The sequence below is a fragment of the Phacochoerus africanus genome, chromosome 11, assembly GCF_016906955.1.
Source record: "Phacochoerus africanus isolate WHEZ1 chromosome 11, ROS_Pafr_v1, whole genome shotgun sequence".
Classification (NCBI taxonomy): domain Eukaryota; kingdom Metazoa; phylum Chordata; class Mammalia; order Artiodactyla; family Suidae; genus Phacochoerus; species Phacochoerus africanus.
The window spans coordinates 4364116-4378582 of NC_062554.1; the positions used below are offsets into that span (position 1 = coordinate 4364116).

The following is a 14467-nucleotide window of genomic DNA, read 5'->3' on the forward strand; positions in this document are numbered from 1 at the left end:
GATGAAACAATCAAGAAAGTGTGGGACATATATGCAATGGAATACTACTCAGCCAGAAAAAGAATGAAATAAAGCCATCTGTAGCAACATGGATGCAATTGGAGATTCCCACAGTAAGTGAAGTACGTCAGAAGGAGAAAGACACATCCCTGATAGGGGGAATCTCAACTATGGCACAAGTGAAGCTGTCTATAATACAGAAACAGACCCGCAGACATCATGAACAGACAATGAGGTGGTCAAGGGAGAGGGAGGAAGGAGTGGGATAGACGGGGAGTTTGAGGTTGATAGATACAAACGATTCCATTTAGAATGGATAAGCTTTGAGGTCCTACTATACAGCACAGGGAAATAGGCAACTATATCCAAACTCTTAGGACAGAACAAGATGGAAGACAGATTAAGAAAAATATACTACATAAAATATACAACTGGGTCACTCTGCTGTACAGCAGAAATTGGCCCAACACGGGAAATCAACTATACTTAGTAAAAAAACAAAACCGTCTCCATAAAGTGCGTGTGGAAGGAACGCATCTCAAAATAATAAAGGCCTCGTATGACAAGGCCACAGCGAACATCCCACTCAAAGAAGTGAAAGGACTAGCTCAAGGTCGGGAAGAAAGCCAGGCTGCCTACTCTTGATCCTTATTCAAGAGAGTCTTGCAAAGCACAGGAAGAGCAATTAGGCAACATGTTGCCTGAAATACGTGAGGAGTAGCCAAAGGGGACACAGGGACACTAAGGCAGCAAATGCGGTTTGAAAGATGGTGCCAAAAGACGGACTCGATCCAGGGTAGCTGCAAACCTTCAATGTGGAAAGAACCCACAGTATCTCGGAAGTGCAATCAAAGGACGTGTGCCTGCACGTCGTCTCCACGTGTCTACCCGGTATCACAACGAAAAGCAATCCAAACAGATGTGCACCTCCTGTGTGTACTACTTTTCTCATTTCTGAGGAATGACTCGCAGGCAGCAAAGTATGTGCATCTTAAGCTTGTCTTTTGACAGATGCCTTCCCCACATTCTCATCAAAATGCGGAGCGCTGCTGGCATTCTAGACACGATCCTCCTCGAGTCCCCTCCCACCCCTGCTTCTCCCCTCCCACCCCTGCTGGGGAAGAAATCCCTTACTGTTCACTCCCTGATGTCTTTAGCCGCTTCTGCTCATCACACGTAGGATCATGTAAGCAGAACGGCCCAGTTTCTTTTCTTCACCAACACGTCTCCGATGTTTACGGATGTTACTGGGGGGCCTTCACCGTTCATTTCATCATAAAGTGTCAGATGAAGAATACTGCCGTTTTACTATCAATTTGTAGGAATAACTTTTATACGTTAGATTTAAGGCTTGTGTCAGAATACATGTCTGTATGTGTGTATAGAGAGTATGATTTCACCACCTATATGGTGCTTACCGAGTTTTTAAAAAGTATGCATTTGCTGAAATGAATTGCAAAAATGGTGGTGTCTTAGAGCTTCTCTGTCCTGACATGGAAATATCTGCCTATCTTGAAGACAGAGAGATGTCCTATGTTTTTCTTCTTGATAGATTTGTGTTTAGTTTCTACATTTGGGGTTATTACATTTGAGGTGTGTCAGTAAAGCTGTTTGTACACATATACAACTCTTTTTACTCTCATTCTGTGTATTGAAAAGGGTTTCCGTGGTCTGTTGAATGGCTCGGGCATCTTTATAGAATACAACTGATTGTACGAATGTGAGTTTTCTCATAGGTCCTCCATTCTGTGTTATTAATAACATGTCTTTATTTTCATGGTGATAGCAGAATATCTTGATTACTAAAGTTTTACAGTAAGTACTTATTTCAGGTACTGTAAGCACTCAAAATGTATTCCTTTTTTAAAGAGTGCTTTGCAGTGATCACATTGAGTTTCCTTATACGATGCAGAATCAGTGTTTAATGCTTGCAAAGGGTGTGTGCTAGGATTCTCTCAGGACTGTTTGAAGTCATAGGATTCACTGCATGGAACTGACTTTGTAACAATATTGAGATGGCAGGATAGGACGGCGGTAGCGCTCTGTCGTTCTTTAGACCCGTCTGCTGTCTCCCGACAATCTCTGCAATTCTTAGTACAGAATCCTTGTCTTTTATGTTACTGTACACATAAACTCATCTTGAAGTATCATGTTTTATGCTCGATAGCCAAAGGTCTTTTTTACTTTCCAGGGACTTTTTCCAGTCAGTTGATTCACAGAACTCATTTCGTATGAACTTTGTGTCTTATAACTGAGTGACTGTCTCTTTTGAACAAAGGCATCACTTTATTCACCTACTCAGGATGTTTCACCTTAACAAACAGGTTTCCACTGTACCGCACAGGGAACTGTGTGTGACTGCACAGCAGAAACCGAAGAAACGCTGTAAATCAACTATACTTAAAACTAGTGACATTAATTACTTCATCTAAGAAAACAAATACGATATAAATTTGGCATTGCGTATATCAGCCTAAGGTCTTCCACCCAGGTGATAATATTGCTATTCTCTGATCCAATACTCTTCTTCTGGGAGCTGTTGACCTATAAAGTATTCACTCGTAAATGTGGAACATAGCTGTTTATCAGAACCCTTGCATAACGTTTAATTTCAGATTGGCTTCGTGAAAGAAACTCTTAAAATCCCTGTGTTAGGAGTCTCCAGAGTAACAACCAAAAGGATGTACAGAGAAATATAAATACTGACATCATATATATATGGGTAGGGGGGAGAGAGAGAGAGAATGAATTATTAAAGAGAATTGGCTCATATAATTATGGAGTCCAGCAACACACACGTTTTTGCAGGAAAATTAGCAAGCTAGGGACCTGGAAGACCCAATGACTTATTTTCAGTCTGAGTTTGAAAGCCTAGTAACAAGGACAGTTGATGGTATATCTCCAGTCTAAAGTCCTGCAAAGTCAAGACATTAGAAAACTCAGTGTTTAGATTCTAGTCCTAACACACATGCACACGCACACACACACATGCGCGCACACACACACACACACATATCCAGGATTCCAGCTTGAAGGCTGTCATGCAAGAAGATGGTTCACTGTCCAGAAGAAGGGTCAGCCTTTGCATGCTCTTCAGGTCTTCAGGGGATGGGAGGAGGCCCCCGCCAGCAGGGAGGGCTCTCTGCTTTCCTCACTGCACCGCTTCCGTGCTCATCTCATCCAACCAACCCCTCAGAGACACACCCAGAGTCATCAGAATGGCGTCTGGCCAACGCTCTGGGCGCCCTGTGGCCCAGTCGAGCTGGCCCATGTAATTAACAACTGCGTCATTTTAAAGGGTCTCACGTTGTCACATGACTCTGGATACGTTCCTCCACAGTGTTTGCTCCAGTATCTATTTTCTAGGAACTTCTAAACCTTGAACGTGAAGCTCTGCTGGGGCCAGAAAAAGGCCTACCTGTTTTCTGCCTTGGCTTCTGTGATGGCCGAAGCCACGAAATCCAGTTATTAGGTCAAACGGCACACGGTGTGCGAGATTTCACTGGAAGGCTGTTTTAGATGTTTTGAAATATACATGTATATATATTAACACACCCCAATATATGCACAAGTATATGAGTATGCAAAGTATACTACATTGAGAAAGAGAGAGAGAGAGAGGAAATTATATATATATAATCTCTTCTTCCTATTTCTCTGGAGAATCCTGACCAATACAGGGTCTGAGAAATGTAAGAATTATACATACAAGTGGTAGATGAGAGACAGAAGACCATCTATAGTTTCAGTACTGTTGAAATGTAAAGACACAGCTTCGTATGAAGCAAAAGGCACCTGCATCCCTGCATCCCTGCATCCCAAATGTGGCTGATTTTCCATCAAGCCAGGGTGATGCGGCCGTCAGAACACTATTCCCACATTGGAGGAGAGGCTCCTCTGGGACGGTCAGCACAAAAGGCCTCAGCTGTGGGCAGTTCTCCACCAGGAAGAAGGGTGGAGATGTGCCGAATGTTGCAAGCTGTTCTTCCCAAAGTAAAGATTCAGATACCGGACCACAGAGAGCCAGCACGGTCAGTGCATCACGGATACCTCACCTGAAAGGCATCCCTGAGAGAGAAAAGTCACCCCCTGCCAAGAATGGGTCGAACATCAGCTCCCTGAAGACCTCTATCTGCATCTGAAGCCGCCTGTACAATACAATGCCCAAGGCCTAGTGAAATATTTCTTGTGGCGTTCCCGTTGGGGCTCAGCGGTTAACAAACCATTAGGATCCATGAGGATGTGGGTTCGATCCCTGGCCTCGCTCAGTGGGTTCAGGATCCAGCGTTACCGCGAGCTGGGGTGTAGGTCACAGATGTGACTGGGATCAGGTGTTACTGTGGTTGTGGCCTACGCCGGCAGCTGCAGCTCCGATGGGACCCTTAGCCTGGGAACCTCCATATGCCGCGAGTGCAGCCCTAAAAAGCAAAAAGAGAGAGAAATGTTTCTTGTGACGTCCTGAGGAATAAAGCCCTTAAAGTATTAGTTCACTCAATCAATTTCTCAGATCTTAAACTCAGGAAGAAAAGGACAGAAGTGAGAAAAATGGTCCAAGGAAACAATGAAATAACTCACAGAACATACCAGTGAGAACAACGATGACCAGAACAGTCGGAAATGACCTCTGAGGCTCTTCTGGTCTCACATCCAAGAAAACCGTGGTACCCAAGATCATGGACCCCTACTGGTAACGCACCCCCATCACACCTAATAACCACAGATATTCAAAGCAGTCTCCAAAGGCACCCCGAGGTAGCCTCGAGAGTCACAAACTCATCCCACCCAATGGCACTGAGAAGCCCCGATCACTAAACCAGCCAGAGTGCCACCATCTCTATGACGAGTACCGCAGCATTTCCAACATACACAGTGATTTTCTTTTTGTATTGCAGGTATTCATTTTTCTGCCACGCCCATGGCGCGTGGAGATTAACAGGCCAGAGATGGAACCTGCACCAGAGCCGCGGCTGTGGCAATACTGCATCTTCAACTTACAGAGCCATACAGGAACTTTAGGACATAAAGTGAATTAATGTCCTAAATCAAACCATGCAGGGGCTCCCGTTGTGCTTCAGAGGGTAAAGAATTGACTAGTATCCATGAGGATGCAGGTTCGAGCCCTGCCCTCACTCAGTGGGTTAAAGGATCCAGCACTGCCGTGAGCTGAGATGTAGGTCGCAGATGGTATCGGATCTGGTGTGGCTGGGGCTGTGGTGAAGTCAGCAGCTCCGATTAGACCCCTAGCCCTGGAACTTCCACATGCCACAGTGTGGACATTCAAAAAATAAATGTAAAAAGGCACGGACACCTTCACACATGTGAATACTGTTCAGCACCTTTATTGAAAAATGACCAATAAGCTGACGTTTTCAGGAAAAATCCACCGCTGGTAAGTTCTAAAGTCCTTAATCCTTAAACAGAGCAATCACATATTTACTGAAATTATAACTTAGCTGTTTAAAAGGCATGGTAATCAATATATGCTGGCACATGCCCAAGGAGATACACACACACACACACACACACGTGTGTCCATCTCATAGAGAAAAGCTCTCGTAGGAGACATAATGGTTTTCAGAATAAAGTTCAACCATTTTGCACAATGTCCATGCCCATTCGTAATATTCATGTTGTTTCCTCAAAGTGCACCTTACACTGCAAAACACAACACAACACCACACCCTGTGCCCCGACCTTCACCACTTTCTCTCTGTGACATCGCCTCGGTCCCGCACCTGGCATGGTGGGTCCTTCCGTCCCGGGGTCACGGGTCATCCTGCCTCAAGAATCACACTCCCTACTTCAGAAACAATAGCGAGGACATCTGTGACTGATGCTTTGGGCCAGATCCCCAAGCTCCATTCTCTCTGCTCGCTACACATTCTGTGGGGACAAGGACTACTTCCCTCTCCATTTCTCTGGCCCTCTCTCCCAGAAATGAGAGCTTACGACAGCTACAAACTCATGAAACAGACACTACTGTGTCAAGTGTACCACTAGGCCACTATTCTCTAGGCCACTATTTATGAGAGTATAGGCGTGTGATAACCATCGATGAATTGATTAAGAAGGACAGGATGGAAGAACCAGAAAGAAGACTGAAGTTAAATGGGAACACAGGGGGTTTCAAGGTTTTTGTGCTTGTAACTCCTTGAAGGACCTTGGGGCTGAAACGAGACCTTCAGCCTTAACTGTCTCATTAGATGCACAATTTTTGGATAAGAACATGACTAAGATACACAGAGGCTGCTTTGTGTTTGTTGTTGATTTTTAAGATGAGCGATTGGATCAAGAAAGAACGGGAGGCAGCTACTTGTTTTCATGCAGCACCTGATTACTCTAGAACAATGAGTGTTTAAAATCACTGAGAAATCCATAATCTATGAACCCTGCGGGAGGAGCATGTTTGCTTTTTGTGTGGTTTTTTTGGTCTTTTCAGGTCTGCCTCCACGGCACATGGAAGTTCCAAAGCCAGGAGTCAAATCAGAGTTACAGCAGCCGGCCTCCCCCACAGTCACAGCCACGCGGGATCAGAGCCTCGTCTGAACCCTACAGCACAACGCACGGCAAGGCCAGATCCCTAACCCACTGAGGGAGGCCAGGGATGGAACCCGCGTCCTCATGGATACTAGTCAGGTTCATCACTTCTGGGCCACAATAGGAACCCCTGGAGGAGGACTCTTAAAGAAGATAGCTCAACCTGGGACAAAAAACTACAGAGAAAAGGAAGCAGTACACGTGCACTGTTTTCCTCTTTCTGCGATTCTCACTCTACTTTCACAGTGAGAATCCAGAAACCCATTGATTGGCCTCAGGGGCTATGAAACTCTGAAAACTAGCTTCTCAGAAAGCAATTACATAGAAACCTCCAAGATCTCAGACAACGTGATTTCTGTAGCTTATTTTTCTTTGGAAAGATGGTTATTATTAGACAAAAAGGAGAGCAGAACAGTAGGAATGCTGGTCACTTTCACGAACGGAACATTTTTGTCACTTGGATGCGGATCTGCTTGGTCTTTGCCCCATAGACAAGCGGATTGAGGCACGGAGGGACCACCAAGTAGATGCTGGAGACGAGGATGTGGAGGTAAGGGGGGATGCGCCCCCCAAACCTGTGTGTGAAGAAGGAGAAGAAAGCGAGGAGGTAGAGCTGCAGGAAGACGCAGATGTGAGGGACGCAAGTGTGGACCGCTTTCAGCCTGGCCTCCTTCTGGGGCAGACGGAACACTGCCACGAATATTTGGACATAGGACAGAGTGATGACGGTGAGGTCACACCCTACAACAGTGAAGGCCACAAACAGACCGTAGACTTTGTTCACTCGGACGTTTCCTGCAGCCAGCTTCACAATGGCCATGTGCTCACAGTAGGAGTGGGAGATGACAGTGGTATGATAAAGGTGCAGTCGACACTTTATCAGGACGAGGCAGGGGGCTACAAGGATGGCAGCCCTGAGTGTTACCGCAGCCCCAATCTGAGTGACTAGCTGCTGGGTAAAGATGGCAGCATGTCTCAGGGGGGAACAGATGGCCACATAGCGGTCCAGGGCCATGGCCAGCAGGATGCCTGACTCGATGCCCTGAAATGTGTGGATGAGCCACATCTGGAGCAAGCAGGCATCAAAATAAATCTCTGAGACATGAAACCAGAAGATCCCAAGCATCTTGGGCACAACGCTGGTACTAAGTGCGATGTCCGTGACTGCCAGCATGCCCAGGAACATGTACATGGGCTCACGGAGGCTGCGTTCTGACCTGATGATGCTCAGAAGCCAGGAATTTCCCAGCACAGCAGTGAGATACATGGCACAGAATGGAATCCCGATCCAGCTCTGCACAGACTCCAGGCCTGGGATCCCTATCAGTGTCAACACAGAGGGCGTGAGGATCGTGACGTTGGAAATGGACATAGTGTCCTTGGACCTCCCGATGGAACCAAAAGAAGGTCGTCAGGGCTACTCTTCTTCTTCTACTTTCTAGGTTTATCGAAAGCCATCATAGTGTCAGAATTTTGTTGCACTCTACGATTATACCATCCACTCCATTCACAGAACGAAAGGAAAAGACAGATCCTCAGAGATACTTCACCATTCTCAGGAAGCGCGTCCACACACACAGTACTCAAGACGGCATGTGCAGGGCGAGCCACCTGCGTCAGAACAAGCCAAACACCTGGGCAAGGGAGTAACTGCTGACTTCCGTTATGCTTTTCTGGACCTGAGGACAAAAGAGACTTGCTTGTTGCCTTTGTAAATCTCCTTTGAATATGAGTGAGTCTCTGTTCAATCTCTCCATCTCCCATAGCCAGGGACCTTAGGGCTCTATTAGTTCCTGTTGTCTTTCACTCACGAACTGTGGGTTTGGACTCGCAATTTCTCAGACTTCGGTAGTGTATTGGGAGAAAAGATAAAATAAAGATAGAAAGGTGGACACCCAAGAGTTCCCTCTGTCTGTCTGTCTGTCTGTCTACGTATCTATTTGTATGGATAGATGTTCTTTCAAAAGCACGTGAAGGGAGAACTTTAGAGAAGATCATTCAAATCCACGTAGTTTGGAGAGTATGGGTCACGGTTTTTACTAATTTTTACATGTCTAGGAAAATTACACTTCATTTTTCATGCACATTTCACAGCTGTAACCCTTCAAACTAGTTGTGTCTTAAAATAGCTGGAATCCCATAATACACACTACAGAATATCCAGAGTCGAGGAATCGCTAAGAAGCAAGAGAATGGGCAGCAGTGACACATGGGGTTAGAGGACTCATGCTGGGTGGCTGTAGACTATGGGAGAACAGTGACATGGGTGACTTGGCCAGATGGAGCCTGGTTTCTTGGATTTAAACTGTTCAGAGCTACAATGAGCATGCGACTCAGCCAATGTCGTCTCATTCACTCTGAATGAAGTACAGATCAAGAGAACACTGCAATCATTTTATGAGCTGAGACAGAAGACGTTAATAGAGAATAGAGGGCCCAGGGACAGGCTCCCCAAAAGGACAGGCTCCCTAAAAGGAGTCACAGGTAGAAAGAGACATGAAGGCAGAGCCGATCGTGGTAGACCTGAGATGACTCAGTACAGGGCTCCAGAGCAACTGACGACAATTGAATCCTTTCTCAATTCACGGACTACTGTTTTTTTCCTTAACACCTCCACTCTTATGCTTTACATGAAACTTCTTTTCTGACCAAACGTAGTACTTTTTAAAAAATGACACGTTTTGAATCAAGATGCTAAAGCTATACACCGGAGAAATGGGTATGATTATGTGAAACATAGAGTTAGGTTATTTTCTTGTTTTGTAAACTCTCCAGAGTGTGGCTTTGTGCCTGTAAGCTAATGATCCGCTAGCTGTTCACTGCATGTCACCAAACAAGCCGATGATGCAGGAAGCAGCTGGGATTTATGGTGCTTTAATCCTTACATGATTGAATATAGTCAACAGGAGTCATTCTAAGACAGAAGGCTGGGCTGGTTGACATATATTTAGGACAGACGAGTCAGTTAAATAAGGACCTTGATTTCCACCGGTTTTCTCCCCAGAGCTTAATTCGATGATGCTGCAATTCATGGGCCATGGCCTCTTCCTAAGAGCAGTAGAGGTTTTCCTCTTCCAAGAGGGGCAGAGTTAGAAGAGGAACCTTGAAGAAAGACCACATTGTCTGACTCTCTTAAGGGGTCAGAAGATGACTTGGGAGCATTCCCTGCCAGGTACAGGTAGCGGGATGGCAGGTTGAGAGCACATCACTGAACGCAGGGCTTTTGAGATGGAGTTACTAGTATTGTAAAAACTGGTAATGAAAACGCATGGGATTCCACTCGGGGACACCGAGAATTACTTGCCAGTTGTTGCTGGAACCGGGTCTGCTCCTACCTGACTCCCGAAGAGTAATCTTAGTTCTTCCTTTGCCTATCACTTACCACGTATCACTCAATAGCTCTTCTCCTGGGAGGTCAGCCTCACTTCCTTGCATTCCGTGGGCCGCGTGCCCTCTTCTGTCCCTGCACCTCGGTAGCAGAACCCAGTGAAAGTCAGCAACTCCAATCCATTTGGCGCTGGGACCGTGTGCCCATGGGTGGACACCTCCAGCATCGGCTTTCAGGCGTCTCTTTTGCCTCCGCGAGACAGACACGCTCCACCTTCTGCACGTCTGCCTGAGGTCACGGTGGCATGTCCATCCTCTGACAGAAGGCACAGCACTGGCTGTGGTATTCGGAGACACAGCATCAATTTAGGGAGCTCCAATTGGAGAAGAAAGCTGCTAGGCACCAATCTCAGGGTTCCCTGATGAGCAGGTGAAGAGAGGGACTTAGAGGATTTATTAGCCCCTAAGGAAAAAACCACAAGGGACCCAACCGATTTTAACTGAGCTCTCTGAAGCTCATCTGCACCGAATGTTCCTGATGTCATTTGTACTAGTTGCCGAAATCTCCTGGCTGTGCTTTTCTCCTTTCCCACAGCCTCAGTGCAGATACATTCATAATATACACAAGGTTTCTTTCCATAAGGGGTGTTCATTTTGAGCTGCCCTTCTTTGCAAACCATTAACGTCCTCTTAAACATAGACATGTTCCTGTGCCAGGAGAGCTCTATCTGCATAAGTACTCTTCTGACCCTTCCTTTTACTGAAGCACTTCGGGAAAGAACATGTTCCACCCGTAAGGGATCATGTGCTACATTTTCCCATCTAACTCTCCTGCAGGGTCATTACTCAGATCTGTTTAAATGAAGCCATTTCTGTAACTTCCGTCATTTCTCAGAACGACCAACTCTGGTGCCATTTCTATTTCTTCCCACACTGAGCTCTGATCAAGGTGTGGCATATTTGAACATTTTTCTCTGGCTCCCTCTTTTCCTCTTCAACGGATTCTCTGTATGAGTGATATACATGGATGTACCTTGCAGTCTGAGAAGGAGAGGTGTTCGATCTTCTCTAAATGTTTGAAGGAATTCATCACGAAGCCATCTGGTCTTGGACTTTTGTTTGTGGAGAATGGTTGATTACTGAGTCCATTGCATGACCAGCAATTGATCTGTTCATATTTTCCATTTGCTTGCCAGTTCAGTCTCAGGAAAGTGTATACTTGTAGGAGTTTCTTCCTTTCTTCTAGGTTTTCCATTTCATTGGTGCATAATCGTGCATCACAATCTCTAACGATGCTTTGTGCTTTGTGCCATTGGTTAGGACCTCTCCTTTTTCATTCCTGATTTTATCGATTTGGGTTCCATTCTTTTTTCTTGTGAGTGTGTCAATCAGTTTATAAATTTTGTTTATTTTTTCCAAAGAACAGCAGCTAGTTTCACTGATTTTTTCCTTTGTTTAGTCGTTTTGGAAGTCTCTATTTCATTTATTTCTGCCGTGATCTTTATTATTTCCTTCATTCTACTAACTTTGGGTTTTCTTTTTTTTATTTTACTATTTTCTAAGGTGGAAGATGAGGGTGTTTATCTGAGATTTGTCTTGTTTCCTGAAGTATGCTTGTGTTGCTATGAACTTCCTTCTTTGCTCTGCTGTAACCCATAGATTTTGAATCATTGTGTTTTAGTTTTCATTTGTCTCCAGAATGAATGAAACTAAATTGGCCAAATCTCATGATCTTCGTAGCTCTGAACAGGTGAAATCCAAGGAACAAGGCTCCATCTGCTAAGCTGCCCATTCCACCATTTCCCTATATTCTGTAGTCATCAAGAATGACTCATCTTCCCTCACAGGTGGCTGCCGCCACTTCTCTTGCTTTGTAGCAACTCCTCCCCACAGACATATTCTGTAGTGTATACTGTAGAGTTTCAGCTCTTTCAAGACACAACTCATTTTAAGGATTTAAGAAAACATTCAGGATTAATGCAATCCTTGAAGAATTGATGACTATCAAGGAGAAGGGGAGGGTTGGTTCAGGGTTGAGAAATGTTAAGTTTCTCAATAAGACAGTTACACATTTAGTCTACCTTGTGAAAGGTATTTAATAAGTCATATCACATAGCATTTTTACATATGTTAGGATTCAACGAAAACATCTAAAAATGTAAGGTAAATAACTGCACAGAAACAAAGCCAAACAAGCAAACAAAAAAACATAAGGAAGCAAAAGAAATACAGAGGAGCTGTGGCAGATGAAAGAACTCTGAAGATCCGTCCCTGTTAAGTCACCGTGCGGTCCTGTGTTGGATGCTGGGCAACAACAAAATGTCGCTAGAAGTCAATCTTTGGACTCTTATCCAACTGTGACTTTGAACTGCCAATTAGCTTAGAGTATTACCTCAGGATTAACAGTTCTGATGTTACCATATGACCCAGCAATCCCACTCCTGGGCAAATATCCGACAAAACTTTCACTGAGAAACATACATGCACCCCTATGTTCATTACACCGTTATTCACGCAGCCAAGACACGGAAACAACCCTGAATGTCCATCCACAGATAAATGGATTAAGAAGATGTGGCATATCTACACAGTTCGTACTGTGCAGGCATTAAAAAGAGCAAAATAATGCCACTTGCAGCAACAGGGATGGGACCAGAGACTCTCATCCTGAGTAAAGTACGTCCGAAAGAGAAAGCCAAATACCATATGTTGTCACTTCTACCTGGAATCTAATACATGGCACAAATGAACCTTCCCACAGAAAAGAAACACAGGCACTGGACGAACAGACTTGTGGGTGCCAAAGGGAGGCGGAAGCAGTGGGATGGACTCGGAGTCTGGGGTCAAGAGATGCAGACTCCTGCATTCACAGGGGATCAGCAATGAGACCCTGCTGTACAGTACAAGGAATTACATCCAGTCACTTTTGATGGAACACGATGGAGGACGATGTGAGAAAAAAAAATGTGTGTATATATGAACGACGGGGCCACGTTGCTGTGCAGGAGTAACTGACAGAACACTCTACATCGAGTATAGTGGACAAAATAAAAATCATTAAAATATACGAAACATTCTGAGGGTCTGGGGTATCGCAGAACATTTACACAAAAGAATATCACTTTCCTTCGTAAATACAGGTAGAATTACTTAGGAAGAAAGAAGCACCATGTCTTCAACTTAATCATAAATGATTTGGAGCAAAAAAAGCAAAAATCGATCTCTCTCTCTCTCTGATCATCTATCTCTCAAATGAAAATGGGGCAAAACAGAAGTAATTTGTGACTCTGGCCAAGTGCTACATAGGAATCTCCTGACCTATTCTTTCAGTAGTCTATGCAATGAACGTTATATCAACAGAAACCAATTTTGAGCACTGTTCTTGAAAATAACCTCAATTCAGAAAAGCTCACCATGAGTCACACACTTGACCCATCCAGAAATGCACTCATTGGCTTCTGATGATGGCCTATACCAGTTCCTACTCAAGCAAAGTCCTAGGCATTGTCTCTTAAAAACAAAACAAAGGAAAGCAACAACTCCAGTTATGATCCCCCCTCTCTATCAGTTCTTACTCACTCCAATATTCAATCTTACAGAAAGTCTCATGAGAAGGAAAATGTATTTTCATGTTTTACTGCTTGGTATTTCTTACGTATGTCCTACTTTTCAAAATTACCAAACTTAGCATTATAAGTCTAAACACTAGTTTAGCATCTTCATGTATTACACATTGCTTGTTTTCAGAGGGTGCTTTAAATTACTGGACTGTCTACAGAAAATGGGCTACTTGAGTATTCTGGACACTGTTCCTTCTATTATGTATAAAAACATGGGTGGTTTTTTGCTGGCCTAACTGCTGTCTAGCTTTTAGAACTTAGGTAGGTGTGTACGGGAATACAGGAACGTTGGCCATTGTCATTGTTTTCTCATACCTGCTCCTAAAAGCTCCACAACACATGCAACACTACCCGTCATTTTCAATTTATGTAACTACTCCATCTCCGTAGATCACGTCCAATTTATCTGTATGCTCCTGACCCACATGGTATCTGACACTTGGTGACAGCATGCAGGAGAGGAAGACATGCGAGAATAACTACACATCATTTTAAGCAAATCTGTAAACTTTTTCTAAAAGTAATGGATACTTTCTTGACAATGTTTCTTCGAGTTTTGTGGTACAGCAACGGGACCCAATCACACACATTTCCCTGTGCTGTACAGTAGGGTCCTGTCGCCCATCCATTCCAAATATAACCGTTTGCATCCCCCAAATCCCCCAAATGCCCACCCATCCCACTCCCTCCAACAGGCCTCCCATTGCCCCCCATAACCAGGAACCCCAAGTCTGCTCTCCCTGGCCATGATCCATTAATTCTCACAACAGGGTTATTTTTTAATTCAAAGGACATAGGAAGGAAACGATTATTTTGACATTTCAAACTCAAATACTTTGACCACAGACTATATTTATAGCCCCACAATAAATTTCACAAGGCCTAATACTAAAAACCGTTTAGCCTATTTTAAAGTTCAAAAACACCAGTCATTACAATCATAAATTCATTGGAGAAGGCCTTTATACAGCATAGTATTCTAA

General features: G+C 44.3%; 1 protein-coding gene across 1 annotated transcript; it reads right to left on the minus strand.

Moving 5' to 3' along the window:
* Window positions 1–6970: 6970 nt before the first annotated feature.
* Window positions 6971–7909, minus strand: LOC125111688 (olfactory receptor 52A1-like). The gene has a single exon (XM_047753723.1). It carries the CDS (start codon window positions 7907–7909, stop codon window positions 6971–6973), a length of 939 nt encoding a protein of 312 aa, XP_047609679.1.
* Window positions 7910–14467: the final 6558 nt, after the last annotated feature.